This window comes from Lycium barbarum, chromosome 10, assembly GCF_019175385.1.
Source record: "Lycium barbarum isolate Lr01 chromosome 10, ASM1917538v2, whole genome shotgun sequence".
NCBI classification, from domain to species: Eukaryota; Viridiplantae; Streptophyta; class Magnoliopsida; order Solanales; family Solanaceae; genus Lycium; species Lycium barbarum.
The window spans coordinates 4785429-4803049 of record NC_083346.1 but is presented as its reverse complement, the minus strand read 5'-3'; the positions used below and the strand labels follow the sequence as shown (position 1 = coordinate 4803049).

General features: G+C 34.2%; 1 protein-coding gene across 1 annotated transcript; it reads right to left on the bottom strand.

Annotated features, from left to right (window-relative positions):
* Window positions 1-14965: 14965 nt before the first annotated feature.
* Window positions 14966-17059, bottom strand: LOC132615194 (putative UDP-rhamnose:rhamnosyltransferase 1). Its single transcript, XM_060329760.1, has one exon. It carries the CDS (start codon window positions 16978-16980, stop codon window positions 15544-15546), a length of 1437 nt encoding a protein of 478 aa, XP_060185743.1. The 5' UTR covers window positions 16981-17059; the 3' UTR covers window positions 14966-15543.
* Window positions 17060-17621: the final 562 nt, after the last annotated feature.

The window sequence follows — 17621 nt, the reverse complement described above, 5'->3', positions numbered from 1 at the left end:
AAACGAAACACACAAATTAAAAAGGGTTGGGCCATGTTTTGCCCAACAACGTATCGAAACGCTACAAGAGAAAATAGGAATGGGGGATGGAAATCTTATGCAGCTGAATGGTAAAAATTTATCGCTAATTTTATTTTAGGGAAAATGTACAAATATATCCCTTAACTTTGCGATTTAGAGCAGATATACCTCTCGTGAAAAAAACTGGTGCATGTATACCCTAGCCGTTACAAAAATGGTGCTAATATACCCCTGCCGTCAGTGGCGAAGCCAGGATTTTCACTAAGGGGATTCAAAATATGAAAAAGTAAACACACGAGGAAGCCAAAGGGGGTTCAACGTCTACTATATATACATAAAAAATAATTTTAACCATGTATAAACAGCGTAATTTTCTGCCTAAGGGGGTTCGGACCGTTGGCCCTTCCTCTCTCCGCCCCTGCCTGCCGTTACACAAACAATTGAGTTCGCTACGGGTTATTTACACAAAAAATTGAGTTAGCTACATATTGCCGTCAAAATTCGTAGCTAATTCCTATTTTTCTTTTGTAGTGAGATGACTTTATGTTCTATGCACCGTTTGATGTAAAGAATTTTTTACACTATCGAATTAAGTTGACTTATAATATTCGGTATCTATCCAAATCAAGCTTGATACGATCATTTGAAAACAGAATAATAACCGATTAAATTACACTGATATTATAATAGTTTTTTAAACTGGCAATATATATAACTTCATCTCTATTTAAGCACAACAACCCTGTGATCCGTTGTTAATGAGTTAGTTATGTACCGTAAGCATTACACAAAATCTAATGTAATCTCTAGGCGCAAGCCAAGACCTAATGGCTGAAATTAGATTTTATCGTTTAGTTGGTGAACTAAACTTGCTACTTCAAATATACTTAGTTTTTATCAATATTATTCCAACTCCACCAACCTCACCAATGTCACTTCAGTTAGAGGAGTGCGTTTAACAGAATTCTCTTATCCCCACAAACTAGAAGTCCTTCAAAGTCAAAAGCTTAGAAAAAAGAAAATAATTAATTAAACAGGTTCCTTAATTAAATTTAATCAGAAGTGAATTCAAGATTTTAATTTATGGGTTTTGAATTTTAGAACATGACACTTTACTGTGTTCGGGGCAGATAATTTATACTCCATCTAAGTGAATATTTTTATACAAATACAAAATTTGAGAAGTTATTGCATTCTGTCGAACCAACCTGTATTGTAACTTCACCTCTGATTCCAATGCTAGTATACATGGACGCGGAAAAAACTTGCACGATTTATCTATCTATTTATTTACTTATTTATTATTCTCGTGAGTGAGTATTTCTGTAAGTGAACAAACTGAAAAGAATATGTTTTTGGAAAAGAAAAAAATAGCACTTAGCATGCCAGAATTATAAAAATTCCGAGCTATTGTCGTTCTTTATTGTAAGTTTTTTCCTTTCAAATATGTTATATTTTGGAACATATCAGCACCCAAGTCCCAATTTATTGTAAATTATGTTTTCCCCTTTTGACTGATCAACCGCTTAGAGCAACATTTGCCTCTTTTTAAGGGGTCCCTCTTCATGCATGAATTACTTTTTCAAACATTAACTAATATATTTAACATTAACACTTCTAGTGGCATGACATCCTCAACTAGCACAGGTTCCTAGTTGAATTTGGTAGTCCAATTTCAAAGTGGGACACCAAACTATAGAGCTAGCTGCTGCTATCACTAAAGTATCTACATGAAAGCTACAACCTGACATGATAAAAGTTTTTTTCAATTTAATTAAAGAAATGTGACGAAAGCTGATGATAAAAACTATGTTTTTGGGTTGGTTAGTGTTTGCACAATGGATGTAATGGTAATAAATAAAATAGGCATTAGTAAAATATATGGTAATAAATAGTATATAGTACAAAATTTGAAGATTAGTTGAAAATGTGATGCAATCTTTCTTTACACATCCAAGAGAATTATATGGTGCTTTAGATGAAAATTGTAAACTATATTATGGTGATGACTAGTTAACTGAACAAAACCATGCTGGGTTATTAGTGTAGTAGCTGAATTTTTTTTAATGATTTAGCGATTTTTTTCTTTTGGGCATAAAAATTATTTGGCAGAGAATTTGGGCCTATCATCTAGCATACATCTCATTCGGATCAACTAATTTTGACTCAGACTCTGTACATATGTTAAGAAATTCTCTAATTAAGTACAAATTATCTATTTCAAACCAGTAATTAAATGTGTTTTGTTAGAATGCCGAACTCGAACCTATAATATCCAAATCCTAACTACGTTTTTCACAAAACTAACCGGCAAAAACTTTTTCTACATGTAGTACATAATTTTAAACTGTGAATTAATTTACAACATTATCGTCTACAAAAGGGATAATAACTAAGGATGTACATGGATCGGGTTGGTTTGGATTTTTCTAATACCAAACCAAAACAATAAATTCGGGTTTTTCAACTTCGGGTTTTCTCGGGTTATTCGGTTTTTTCGGGGTTTTTTTCCGAAAAAGTCTTCATACAAAACAATGACTTTTACTTTAAATATTTATTTAATCCTAGTAAGATACAACTATATAACTAAGATGTTTCTTAAGAAAATAACACAAAATGTGAGATGGGTGATGACATCGTATTGAAATATTCAACAAACAAGATAATAAAATCGATTAAAATAAGTATTGCTAATTAATAAGCCATAAAACAATAACTTTGATCTAAATACTAAGTTTTGCTAAAATAAGTACGGCTAATAAGATTAATTACATGACAAAGAAAAAAATTAAGCTATGTATTTTTATGCTCTAAACCAATTATGCAAAACTAAAGAATAGATTTCCGACATTATTGTCATTTCTAGTGTTAGAATTGAATTTCTTTTGTTAGCATTAGTGTTGAGTTGGTTTTGATTTGGACTTTATTTGAGTTACTAACATCTATGGGATATAAAACTTATTGAAATTCAAAATTCTAAGTTCAACCTTAAAATAATATTATAAAAGACAAAAAACTATGAAAAAATTTAAGAATATTTACAAATTACATTACAAATAAATATTCTTATGTATAAAATATTTTAAAAATCGAATACACGTAATGTCGGGTAAGTTTGACTTTTTTTAGCTAAAAACAAATCAAACCAATTATGGTCGGGTTTTTTTTCAACACCAAACCAAGTCAAACCAAATCACTAGTCGAATTTTTTCTCGATTTGACTCAATTTATATATTTGGTGCAGTTTGTCGGTTTGCTTTGTAAACCCAGTGATTAATATCAAGCAGTTTGAACACAAATTGGTTGGGAGTTTGACTTTTAAGAAGTTATGTTTTCAAAAATAGACAAACCTTCGTTATGTGTGAAGATCGTGGGGTTCTTGGCAACTAGAACTTCTCACTTTTATATAATTTAAGATTTAAGATTCTGGAAATAAGCATGATATTAGCTTCGTCTTTTGGAAAATGTAATAAAGATTAATTTTAAGAAGCGATTATTTCGATAAAATGGGTCGAAACTCGAAACAAATGTGTAAGACAAGATAAGATTTTTTATTTAATAAGAAAAAAGAAGCATCAAATACTGCTTCACATCTTGCAGAAGGATATGTGTTTTGTTTTATGGGTAAGACCAATATCATACTTGCCCTTGCAACTTAAGCCGATGCGTTTCTCAACGTACATACATAGAGCCCGTTTGGATTGGCTTACAGCTTAAAGCTGTTTGCAGCTTATAAGCTGAAAAAAATAAGTTGGGGTAGTCCAACTTATTTTTTTTGGCTTATAAGCTGTTTTCAGCTTATAAGCTGCTTTAGATAAATTAAGTTAAATGGGTTCAATTATTTTTTTGAGCTTATTTTAAGCATAAAATGACTTTAAGCTGGCCAGCCAAACACTCAAAAAAGCTGAAAACAGCTTATAAGCCAATCCAAACAGGCTCATAGTTGCGACTATCAAATATGATTTATGAGTAATCAAACAAGACATCTAGATCACATATAGAATGAAATTATAGTGGTTTGTCATGACTAGTATTTTTTTTTTTATTCTTTAATGTTTGTTACTTAGAATCATGACGAGCTTAGCATGATTGGTAAGTGTTCCACAAATATAGCTGACTGAATATAACATGAAGTCATATCAGTTTGTAATGACTTGTATGCCGCAATTCACCAAATTTGATTCCGCCTGCCGTCTCTTTACCATCTTTTCCACTCAACTTAAAGTATATTAGTTTTAAATTTCTTTAATTAAAACTTAAAACAATTAATTCAACCGAAATATCAAAAGTGGGGACAAAATTTAAATATTGAGCCGAGGCAGAGCAAGTCTTAACCCTCTGTGGGTCCGAGAAGACTGCAGCAGATCTCTATTGAGTCTGGCCCTAAAAAGCCCAAATCCAGCCTTTGTTGGTCTGTTAGGCCATTCGCTAATGGATCATTGACACTTATGGCCTTATTTGGAGCTGGCCTTTAATTTTAGGGTCATTTGCACGATCATCCTTCAAAGGCCCTGGTCTTTAATTTTGTGCCTCAAATTGATGGTCTTTAATTTTTGGCATTCGCCTAATATCATGAGGTTTGACATTCGAACCCAGGTTCAGAAAAAAAAAAACGCAAGGCAGAGTTTTGTAGTAAAGTTAGGCCTATTCGGGCCAAAATTAGGCCTGAGACTGAGTTTTGAAACTCTACCTGTAAGTAGAGTTTTGCATTCAAAATTCTGCCTAAAGTAGAGTGCAAAACTCTGCCTTACGAAATTCCTTTTTTTTTTAACTGAGCTGGGATTCGAACCCAGAACCTTGGGGTATTAGGCGAAGGATAAAAATTAAAGAGCACCAATTTGAGGGACAAAAATTAAAGACCAGTGCTTTTGAAGGGACATCCGTACAAAACCCCCTCATAATAAACAATTTTTATTTGCGGGATATAAGTTTATATGTTTACATCATAACATTCATAAGTTATGCCTAGCATGACTTAAGAACGTACGCCCACTAGGCATAATTTGAATTGCTAAAGGACAATTTTCAAAAACCAGCCTATTTGAAGGACATAAGTCTAATTTTTTTCTTCACTAATTTATTTGCATCTTCTCCGAGATAAAGTTGACTCCAAAAGATTATAGTTACTATGAAATTAAAAATTAATCCCAAAAGACTAAAGAGACCATGAAATAAACTGTTCAAATTGTTACAGCTATAAGTACACCAAATAAGGGCAATTCGCATTGCCCTTCTTTTGGGGTGGTCTTTAAACTTTGCTCCTCATATTTGAAATCTTTAAATTTTGCCCTTCGGCTAAACCCCATGGGTTCCAGGTTCGCACCACACAGTCAAAATTTAAAAAAAATTCGCAAGACAGAGTTAAAATTTCGCTATGCCCCCATCGGCATACACTTGTGAAGAAATTACCAAAGTTATGCCGGACCCGACATACTTATGCCTTATGGCCAGACTTGGCATAAGTATGCCGGGTCCGGCATAACTTTGGTAATTCTTTCACAAGTTTATGCCGGGTCCGGCATAAAAGTTTGCCCATTAAAAGTATGCCCCCACCGGCATAAACTTGTTAAGGAATTACCAAACTTATGCCGGACCCGGCATACTTATGCCTTATGGGCAGACTTGGCATAAGTATGCCGGGTTCGACATAACTTTGGTAATTCCTTCAAAGGTTTATGCCGGTGGGGGCATACTTTTAATGGGCAAACTTTTATAGTATGCCACATAAGGCGGAATTTTTCTTTAAGGCATAACTAAAAGTTTGCCTTATAAGGCAAAGTCTATACCTTAAGAAAAAGTTCTGCCTTATGGGGCATACTTTTGGTTATGCCTTAATTAAAAGTCTGCCCCATAAGACATAGTTCCTTAAGGAAAAGTTTTGCCCCATAAGGCATAACTAAATTATGCCCCCTCCGGCATAACTTTAGTTTTTCCTTAAGGACTTTATGCCGGATCCGGCATACACTCGCCCAGCTCTGCCTTGCGATTTTTTTATTTTATTTTATGCCTGAGCGGGGGTTCGAACCCAGAACCTCAGGTATCCAAGCGAAGGGCAAAATTTAAAGACCACAAATATGAGGGGCAAAATTTAAAGACCATCCCCAAAAGAAGGGCAATCCGTGCAAAAAAATGCCCAAATAACGCAGCCGTAAAGCATGCATAATGTAAAACTTTATTTAAAATTTGTTGATATTTGGAATTCCCAAAATACAGTATGCATGTCCATATCATAATGTTAGTTCTAAATCTTTTAGTGAACACTTGTTATCTTCTGTCGTTCACTTTCAATTTTTTTTATTCAATCATATTATTAAGAAAATAAGTAAATATATTGCATAAATATGGTTTTGGAGTTAGAACATTCGTGCATTAATAATGCTTCTACTGATGCATTTAAGACCACGTGAATATATGGATCAGTCCAGTATATATTTTAAGGGCCGAAATTTCAATCCAATCAATACAAAGCCCATCCATTGGGCCACAGCTTTTGTGGAGTAATCACAGATATCAAGTAATTGCACGGTTTGGCGTTCAAATGGACTGGTCTTTAATTTTTGTCCTTCAAATGGGCTGGTCTTTAATTGTTGTCCTTCAAAATTGAACTTATGCCTATAAAGACAGAAAGACAATTCGCAGGAATGCCCTTATTTTGGGATGATTTGTAAATTTTTTGCCCATTAAATTGGTGGTCTTTAATATTTGCTCTTCGCCTAATACCATGAGGTTTGGAGCTCGAATCCCGGCTCAGAGAAAAAAAAATCACAAGACAGAGTTTGTAGCAAGTTAGACCTCAGGCAGAGTTTTGAATGCAAAACTCTACTACTTTGCCTTGTGAATTCCAACTTATGCCTTGCGATTTCTTTCTTAATTTTTGACTAAGCGAGGGTTCGAACCCGGAACTAAGGGGCTTCTAGCGATGGACAAACTTAAAGACCACCAATTTAAGGACAAAACTTAAAGACCAATGCTTTTGAAGGGCAATCCGCACAAAAAAAATGAAGGCAGAAGCTCTTTAACGGTGCTAACATAACTTGTGATATTACGATTAAACCCGTTAAACGATTCGGGTTAACCGGTTCAAACCGGTAAAATCGAAACCGGAACCGGTCGAACCGGTTAACGTATATTAACAACCGGTTCGGTTTCTATTTTTTTGGAATCGGAACTGGTTAAACCGGTAAAATCGGTCGAATATATATATATATATATATATTTTAAGTGTAGCCGTTGGGCTGCTAATTTGGACCATTGGCCAACGGTCCATTTGCAAAAATGGTCGTTGCCAAACGGTCCCAAACCCATATTTTGGCACCCCCAACCCCCCAAACTTTTTTTTAACACTTTAACCCATCCCCTACCCCTATATAAACCCCTCTCCATTTTCATTTTAATCCACACCAATTCACTCTTCTCTTAATCCACACCAATTCACTCTTCTCTTTCTCTCAAATCTTAATCTCTCAATTATAGTTACTTTGCAATAATTAGCCACTTTAAATTTCTCTCAAATAAATATTATAAAGTCTTATTATAGTTTCAATTATTAATTTTGCAATTATAATATTGTTGGTAGAGTTGGTGATTTTGCAACAATCCGAAGTAGCTTTGGTGGATTTGCAATTCTAGCCGCCTTCACTTTGTTGGAAATTAGTCCGGCAATTTGGTACCTTCGTTCCAACTCTATCTTTATTTTTCGCAATTTAATTTACGCAATTTAATTCTAGAAATTTAATTTGTTGCATTTATTTTCTTGTGATTTAAATTATTTCTATTTAATAATGGCAAAGAGATTTAGACGTGGTGCGGGTAGTAGTGGTATTGTTAGGGGTGGGCTTAATGAGGAAACATTTGTGGAAGAAAGACCTAATTTAGGTATTGATGTTGGTGGAAATAATCCACTTTTAGGTCATGAGGCAATGCAACAACATTATACCGACACTTTTAATGAAATTGATGATGATGAAACACAAGCCCCCGAAAATCCCATAGGAGATACAGATCCTGCACAATCATATACACAAGATAAACCGCCTAGAACTCGTAAGCCAACCGCTAAAATTTAAAATTTTATGACTAAGGATAAGGAAAGCCAAACAGTTAAATGTAACATATGTAAACAAGTATTTGCCTTTAGGTAAGGAACTAGTAAGGATGGTGGAACGGGTACACTAAATGGTCGTATGAGAAAGAAACATATGGATGTTTGGGGAGAACAAACGGGTTCAAATGTGGGGGTTTTCAAATGACGATAGACCCACGAACCGGTAAAATTTTTATGTATGACAAGAAAAAAGAGCGTGTAGAAATAACTAAAATGGTAGCTTATGATTGTTTACCATTTTTCTTTCCTTCGGGTTTGGGGTTTGTTACTTACATTCAACGTTGTTATAATCCGTTATTTGAAGGTATTCCTAGAAGTACTTGTATAGCGGATGTTATAGATTTGTATAAAAAATATAGATTTTATTTGCGCCATGTATTTAATTCTTTAAATTGTAATGTTTCTCTTACCGCTGATTTGGGTCTTAGTCTTAACAAGTTAGATTTTTTTGCTATTACATGTCATTGGGTTGATGATAATTAGGTTATGCAAAAAAGAATTATAGCTTTTTTATATGATGAAGGGAAAGGTCGTTACGATGGAAATTTTTTAGCGGATTCAATGTCAACTATTATGAGATTTTTTAACATTTATAGAAAAACACTTTGTAATGCTTTAGGTAATGCTTCTAATAATACAAAGGCGATTGGTCTTTTAAAAAGAGAATTAAACCCTCCGCTAAAAAATATTTTTCATGTGAGATGCAGTTGTCACATTTTAAACTTAATTGTTAAAGATGGTCTTGAATGTTTTGACGATTCTATTCAAAAAGTTAGAGATGCGGTTGCGTTTCTTTTTTGTTATGCTAATAGGGGAAGACTTGGAGATTTTAAGAATTGTTGTGTGAAAAATAACCTTAGACCTAAAAAAATTCAAGTAGAAATTGAGACTAGGTGAAACTACACTTACATAATGCTACAACAAGCATATGAGTATAGGATTCCCATACAACAAGTTCACAACAAATATAATATTAATAATGATAATTGGTTAAATTTTACGCATTGGGAAGATGTTAAGGAATGTGTTGAACTCTTAGAAATTTTTTATAATGCAACTCTTGCTTTTTCTAAACGATTCTATCCCACGGTAACCGGAATTTTAGCCTACTTAGAGGAAATAGCTAGAGTTTTACAAGAGTATAACTATAAACCTGGTTATCAAGCGGCTATTTTTGATATGACAACAAAATTTAAGAAGTATTTTTTTTCGCATCCCAACTTTATTTATATTGGGTTCTCTCTTAAATCCTTGTTTAAAAGTGCCTTATACTAGAGCATTGGTTGGCCAAATTTATACATTTTTAGAAATTGAAGAGGGAGTTCAACTATCTTTAGCTGAAGCCGAACTCGCTATTGATGCCGAGTTTAAAAAAGTTTTTACTCATTATTCTAATTTGGAAGAACATGCTACACCTGTTACTCCACGCCCTACTACTTCTCAAAGTAGCAAAAGGGCTTGTCGGGTTTGTCGCATTTAAAAGTTTTACATTCACATCCAACTCCTTCTTGTAATGCAAACTTTGATGAATATAACTTTTATTTGATGCAGCCAAATGTGGATACCAAGGAACTAGATGAATTGGACGTCTTAGTATGGTGGAAGAAGTACAAGGCAAGTCATCCGATACTCTCAAGAATGGCTCGAGATATCCTTACGGTTTAAGTATCAACCGTGGCTTCGGAGAGTGCATTTAGCCTAGGAAGACAATAAATTGGAGACCATAGACACTCATTATCCGACTTTATCTTGCAAGTACTAGTGTGCATTCGCGATTGGATTAGATCGGAGCGACGCAACCAAAACTTAGAAGCGGAGGAAGGCGAAGAGGAAGAGATTGAAGATTTGATAGCAAGTGGACCGGACCAAATGGAAGACTTCGAAGATATCTCCATGGCCGAATATGATATGGGGGAAATTAACCAAATGATTGAGAATTGGTGATTTTATTATTCTACTATTTCTTTGCAACTCATGTATTATTTGCAAGTTAAAAAAACAATACAACTTGCAAATAAATGTTATCTAAGAATGAATAAAATATATGGCTCATTGAGCTTTCTTCTATTTACTTGTGTTCAATTTTTTACTTATATTAAGTTAGGAATATACCTAAAATATACTAAGAATATACTTATAATAGACATCTACTTAAATTAAAAACTAGAAAGTTATATACTTGAAAAATAACTAAAATATACTAAGAATATACTTATAATATAAATATACTTAATTTATAAAATACGAATTTATAAACTTAGAAAAAAATTAAGCTATAAATAACTTAAGTTATAATATATAAGTTATAAGTATATATAGTATACTAAAACATATATATATATATATATATATATATATATATATATATATATATATATATATATATATATATATATATATATATATATATATATATATAACTTAAACATATATATATATATATGTTATATAACCTAAGTATATTGATATATATAAGTATATTCTTAGTATATTATGCTGTATTGCTGACTTGCTGTTAGCCTGTTAGTCAGTGAATATATAAACTTTACTTATAAACTTATATAACATATGTAAATATACCTACAATATACTAATAATTACTATAATATATATATATATATATATATATATATATATATACTATACAAAAAAAAAAAAAAATTGGACATGTTTGAACCGGACCGGTCCGGTTTCGGGTTTTTAACCGGTGGCCGGTTCCGATTTTTTAACCGGAAACCGGCCGGTTTGTTAACCGTTTACCGGTCCGGTCCGGTTGTAACCGGTTAACAGGTTTAATTATGATGCGTAACTTATGTGAATTTAGGCGTAAGTTCGATTTCGAAGGGCAAAAATTAAAGACCAGCTCATTTGAAGGTATATAGTTGTTAGGCTTTTCGCCTAAATTTGATTTCGTCCTCAACATTTAAGCCAAACGACATAATTGTACCTACTAAATTTTTGAACAAGTCCCTGAAATTGTATGTGTCACGACCCAAATCTAACACTCCGGCCGTGACCAGGCACCTGACGAGCTTCTACCCATAAGGCGAACCCTCTAAGCAAATCATGCGAAAATTAACGAATAAGATGAATAATACGCAAAGTCCCATAATATAAAGAAAAGTGCGGAAGCGACATACAAATACTGAGTCTTGCCCATAAACCCCAGAAACTGTCTAAGTCATGAAACTACTAGTTTGAATATAAAAGTACGAGACGTAGCTCGGAATACTACTAAGTCAACTAAAGAAGAAGAGGCCGCCATGATCTAATGGTGGCTCACCTCGACTGAACTGGACTGAACGAAGCTGGAATGAATCAAGTATCGGCTACCTGGTCACTGTTAACCACACCTGCACACATACAACATCAACAAGCGTGAGTCTAAAAGAGGCAGCAAGATCATCGACACTCTCAACTTACCCCTGGGGAAAGTTTTTGAAATCCCTAATAATGCATAAAAACAATTACACAGTACAAGTATATTAAATATATACAAACACTGAAGCTAAAGCTGAAATCATGAAGCATAAACAAGCAAAACATGAAATACTCTAAATCTGAATCTATGCTCATGGGACATAGTACGTATTTACCTATGTCTTATCCCGTCTTCCGGAGAGGGCATTATTTACCCCCATCTTACCCGGACGAGCAATACATGAAATACACTGAATCTAAATGTATGCTCACGGGACATAGTACGTATTTGTCTATGTCTTACCCCGTCTTCCGGAGAGGGCATTATTTACCCCCATCTTACCCAGACAAGCAATAGATGCACTATACTGAATCCAAATCTATGCTCACGGGACATAGTACGTATTTGTCTATGTCTTACCCTGTTTTCCATATGTTTGCCTATCTTTTAGGCTTACCTCTTACCTTTCTGAACTTCTTTGTAACTCCTGAAGAAACACTCTTAGTCGCTAGCACCTGAATAGTTGAGTGTGTTCCCGCCTCACGTAGCGAAGAACACGAAGTGTATGACTTTTCATACTTCAAGCTTTATAACACGAGGGAGGAATGAAAGAAGAGAAACTTTCCTAAAATGTCCATGCAGCCCCTTGAAGATAAGTACAGACGTCTCCATACCGATCCGCAAGGCTCTACTAGACACTGTTCCATGACTCCAAGAAAAATGAAACCTAGAGCTCAGATACCAAGTGTAACAGCCCAGGCCACCGCATGTAGAAATTGTCCGCTTTGGAGCCTTTGCCCCTCACGGTTTTAAAATGCGTCTACAAGGGAGAGGTATCCAAGAACTTATAAAGCACTCTTCGTTCTCCTCCCCAACCGATGTGGGATTCGCCTAAGGCAAGCCTTACACTCACCTCCCCTTGGGACTCAACGTCCTCGCTAAGGTTTGCCCCACCAATGGTTTTGCCCCACCAATGGTTTTGCCCCACCACCGGCCTCCCTTGTAGACGCGTTTTAAAACCGTGAGGGGCAAAGGCTCCAAAGCGGACAATTTCTACATGCGGTGGCCTGAGCTGTTACAGTATGACTCTGCTTTCCAAAACCTCCAATGACAATTAGAAGAAAATACAAATTCGTAAGAAATCCAAATATTAGATTTTGATTTAATATCATTATTAGCACTTTCCTTAAGGAGACCATAAAGAACCAAAAAACAAAAGGGAAAAAAGAAGGTTGATTTATGCAAATGTCCCCTTTTTAAGCCGCAACTTAGATTTTGTCCCTAATTAACAAAACATTAGACTGCATCTAACATCTATAAGTTTTAAATCGTGGTCTACATTTTCTCACAAGATTTATAATTTGCTCAAAAGAGATCTTTAGACCGTGGTCTAATGTTTTCTCACAAAATTTACAGTATTTTTTTAAAAGAAATCTTTAGACCGTGGTTGAAAAGGTTCTTAACCAAAAATAAATAAAAATTAAATTAAATTAAATTAAAAGCCATGTACTAAATAGTTATCGACAATCAGCGAAAATTTCTGGTAACAAAATTAACGGGTGCCAAACATCAACCCTTCTAGAATTGAGCTTCAGTCAGAATTAGTCAAGAAGGGGTATCAATGGTACGGTTCAGGCGGTTATTTTATAAATTTTTTATCATACCATTTTTACGGTTATTTCATTTTGTAGAACCAAAACTAAACTTCTTGAAACCGTCCTATCATCTCAATTTCTCTTCGGTATCGGTTCGGATCGGTTAATTTTCGGTATTTAAAAAAAAAAAAAAAGAACATCATGTTATATTCAGTAGTAAAGTTATAGACGCGATATCATGCATACTTCTATAGGACTTTGGCAAAAACTCCGGAGATATTTTTACTGTTTAAAAGATGATGAATCAAGAAAATACGAAAGACGAAAAGAATAAAAATTAATCCCATTATTTTACGGTAGTATAAAACAATGCAAAGTCAAAAAATATAATTTAGATCGCACTAAGGGGCAAAAATCAATCAAGATGGGACTCGAGAACTGAGTCTACTAAGATTAAGTATCCAAAATAAGAGAAATATAAAATTTTATGAGAGGAAAGATGGGAGTAAGGTCTTTCGGAGGAAAATTTTTATGCTTTTTATTGAGCCGAGGGTCTTTCGGAAACAGCCGTCCTACCTTGGTAGCAGTAAGGTCTGCGTACACTCTACTCTCCCCAGACCCCACGTTGTGGGATTTCACTGGGTTGTTGTTGTTGTATGAGAGGAAAGATATATAATACTTTGTAGCTTTCTATCCAAGATCGTTGGAATACCTTGTGTTTACAAGCTAGTTACTACTTGAGATGGTAGAACTAATTTAATTTCAACAGAAGTAGTATAATAGATCAGAGTTGGAACTTTAGGTGTTAATTATGTTGCCGCCTTGTAGTCGTTTTCATCATCTTGAACCTAATGTGAAAATTTTATTGTTAAATTTAATATATAGAATATATTTTACACATATAAACTTATTCGGTATGATTCGGTATTTTTTCGGTTTATTTTTATAAAATTTTAAACCAACCTAATTATTCGGTACAGTTATAAATTTATATAAAAACCGTCGGTTTTATTAAAATGAACCTACAAATCAGTTTGATACAATACGGTTCGATCGGTTAAGTCAGTTTTTTTAAAAACCATTGACACCCCTAAATCTACCAATTGAGTCACAACTTAGTATCTTACTCTCGCTATGCTTGATTGCATGATCAATGCCTTCAATATCTACTCCCGGAACAATTAACTCTTTCTCAGTGAAGCTTTGAGGAGTTGTGTATGATTTCTGGTGGATGAATAAATATCTCAGCACCAACAAGCAGACACAAAGACAGGATTTGAATTTTATAGGTTTTAAAATCTAAGATAACGACATTAGGGGTTAGTAACTGGGTTCTAAGTTTAATTTTTACACATGTTTAGTAAATTTCTTAATACAAATAGAGAATTTGAACTAAATCGTGTTGGACCGTACCTCCACTTCGAGCTCCACCCTATGCCAACAAGCTGTTTGACCCCACCATTTGTGTCATTAAAGGCCTTTAATTCACTCTTACTATCATAGTTTGGTTGACATGTACCCTGAAATTCTTCACGCCCGGAGAAAACCATACTGTTTAAAACCTTTTCCACATTATTGTAAATACGGAGTAGTTACCATTATTTATGTATTTATTTACTTATTGGCAAATACAAGTTACTAAATCTTATACAACTAAGAGGTTCTTGGATAATAGTTGGTGTTTTCACTTGTGAGATTAAACAAATTTGAATGCCATAATCACATGGCTTGAAAATTGGATCAGATTAAGTATCTAATCCAATTTTGAATAAGTCTTTGTCATTGCACGATTCTTCTTTCAAGTCTAATTAAATAAACCCAAGATAATGAGAAGCAAGTACACGTAAACATGACATGTAGATGTACATCACCATAATAACATTTCCAACAAACAAGATAAAAAATAACAATAAAGGAAAAAAAAGGCGAGGGTGGGAAAATTTTCATACATAAAGATCTAACGAAAAAGGCTCAAATATGTCATTGAACTATCAGAAATGGCTCATTTATGCCACTCGTCAATTGTTTGGCTCATTTATGCCATCGAACTATCAGAAATGATTCATCCATGCCATTTTTCTAAAAAGTCCATTTTACAATACAAGATATGACACTTGGTCACCAATTAGAGGTCCACGTCGTTTAATTAAACCAACACAAATTAAATCCTAAATTAAACTAAAACTCGACCCACAAATTTGTGCTGGTTTAATTAAACGATATGGACTTCTAATTGGAGGCTAAGTGTCATATCTGATATTGTAAAACCTGCGTTAATGAAACATGGCATGGATGAGCCTTTTCTGATAGTTCGATGACATAAATGAGCCAAACTATTGACGAATGGCATAAATGAGCCATTTCTGATAGTTCAATGACATATTTGAGCCGTTTCCGAAGATCTAATTAGATCCACGTCCATTCGACACTTTTCTACTATCTTCCAAGAATTCAATCAAATTTTCTATGTGCCTATCATGAAGATCTTTGTTACCAAACATGGAACTCAATTCTTTTGCTTTCTCTCGAATTATCTTTCCATCATTTTCCATCATTATTAGCTTTACTGCTTTGGCCACAGAGTCCCTCGTAAAGGACCCGTCCTCTTCGTTTCTTGGAACTTCTACACCAATTCCTTTGTCCTCTAAAATTCTAGCATTCAGTCCTTGATCAACCAAAAAAGGTAACATAATCAACGGATGACCAAACATTAACCCTTCTATAATCGAGCTCCATCCACAATGAGTCAAGAACCCACCAACTGACTTATGACTCAAAATCTTCAATTGAGGTGCCCAACTCCTCCATATTATGCCTTGACCGTTAGTTGTTTCCTCGAACCCATCCGATAGCTCAATCGGGTCAATATTTCCCGACCCGGATGGCTTCCTCAAAACCCAAAAGAACGATATTCCAGATAACTCTAGTCCAAGAGCTAGCTCATTGATTTCACTTTGACCAATGGTTACTTCACTTCCTAGTGCTATATAAACCACCGAACCTTTAGGCTTGTCATCTAACCATTCTTTAATCGATATCCAAGATTCATTTGTTTCATCGCTATTACTTTCCACTATAGGTGGCATCAACCCCGTAGGAAGCACAGGCTTATGATGAAGATCCTCTAGCAACTTCAACCACTGACCTTCGAACTCGTGACAGTGACGAATAATAATAGCGTCGACCCCTATAAGTGTGACACCGTTACGGTAAAGGTCCGAAACGCCAGAAACATTCTTCTGGCTAGACCCCACCATCCAACGTGCCTCGTGGCGGCGATACGCCGCCTTTGTTTCAAATGGGATCCATTTTGGTGGTACCAAAAATTCCTCCACCGTAGGTGGTGAACTATTGTTGGTGTTGATCATGTTCTCAATAGAACCAAGGAAGGAAATGAACCAAGCATTGACGATGCTATAGAAAATTCTTGATATCCCTAATCTTGTTGAAATAGGTGCTAACCAATATTGTGCAAAATCTTGAATAATCCAATCAGGAATATTTTTCTCCAAGAATTTAGTCACCTCTTTTTCCATACCATCCATTGCTTTCTTGAGATAAATAATTTCTTCATTTGTTATATCCATAGTGGCCTCTGCATTTTCTGGTAAGCCATCAACTTTGGGAAGTGGGATTTTTACAAAAGTTATGGAATTGGAAAACTCAGATGGAATTTTTGGGAGACGATCAATGTTTCTTGGAGTTGAAATAAAAGAAATTTTGTGACCCTTTTGAGCAATGAATTTGGAAAGTTCAAGAAATGGGATAATATGACCAAAAGCTAGCCATGGAAACATAACTATGTGAAGCTTATTATTGCTTTCATCTCCATTAGCCATGGATTTGAGAAGTTGAAGATATGGCTAACATTATATCTTATATATAAAATTGTGTTGACAAAATATACTGTTACTCTAATGACGTGTTGAAAAAAATAAATTGTAGTGCTATCGTTGACAAATTATTTTTATTTTAAAATTATATAGAAGCATGGGTGCACGTCGTCCGTCCATCATTAAAAAAAAAAAGGTGTGGACCCCATACTAAACACCTATTAGTTAAAAAAAAAAGTGAAACCCATCGTCTCCAAACTCACGGAAAAAAAAGGTGGACCCCATATTAACAAAATTAAGCAATATTAAAAAAAAAAGTGAATCCCATAGTAAAAAAACAAATAATATAAAAAAAAAATGCATCCCATATTAAAAAATCAAATAATATTCATGTAATTTTCAAAGTATCTCATTAAATCAATAATGATGGATTCATTGTCACATGCGTATCAACTCATTAGTGGGAGCAAATGAAATTATTGTACAACAACTTACTTAAAATACTTATATATTAAAACAAGATAGAGTTTGATTACTTTTTTATTTTTTCCTTACTCTAATAAATGTGAAAAGAGATTAATATCATAAAATAAAAAATAATATTAAATGGAGATCAAATAATTAATAAGGTAAATTAGTGAAATTAT

Bases quoted from the DNA above. Each gene is read 5' to 3' on its own strand.
- LOC132615194 (XM_060329760.1), bottom strand. From the start codon at position 16,980: ATGGCTAATGGAGATGAAAGCAATAATAAGCTTCACATAGTTATGTTT.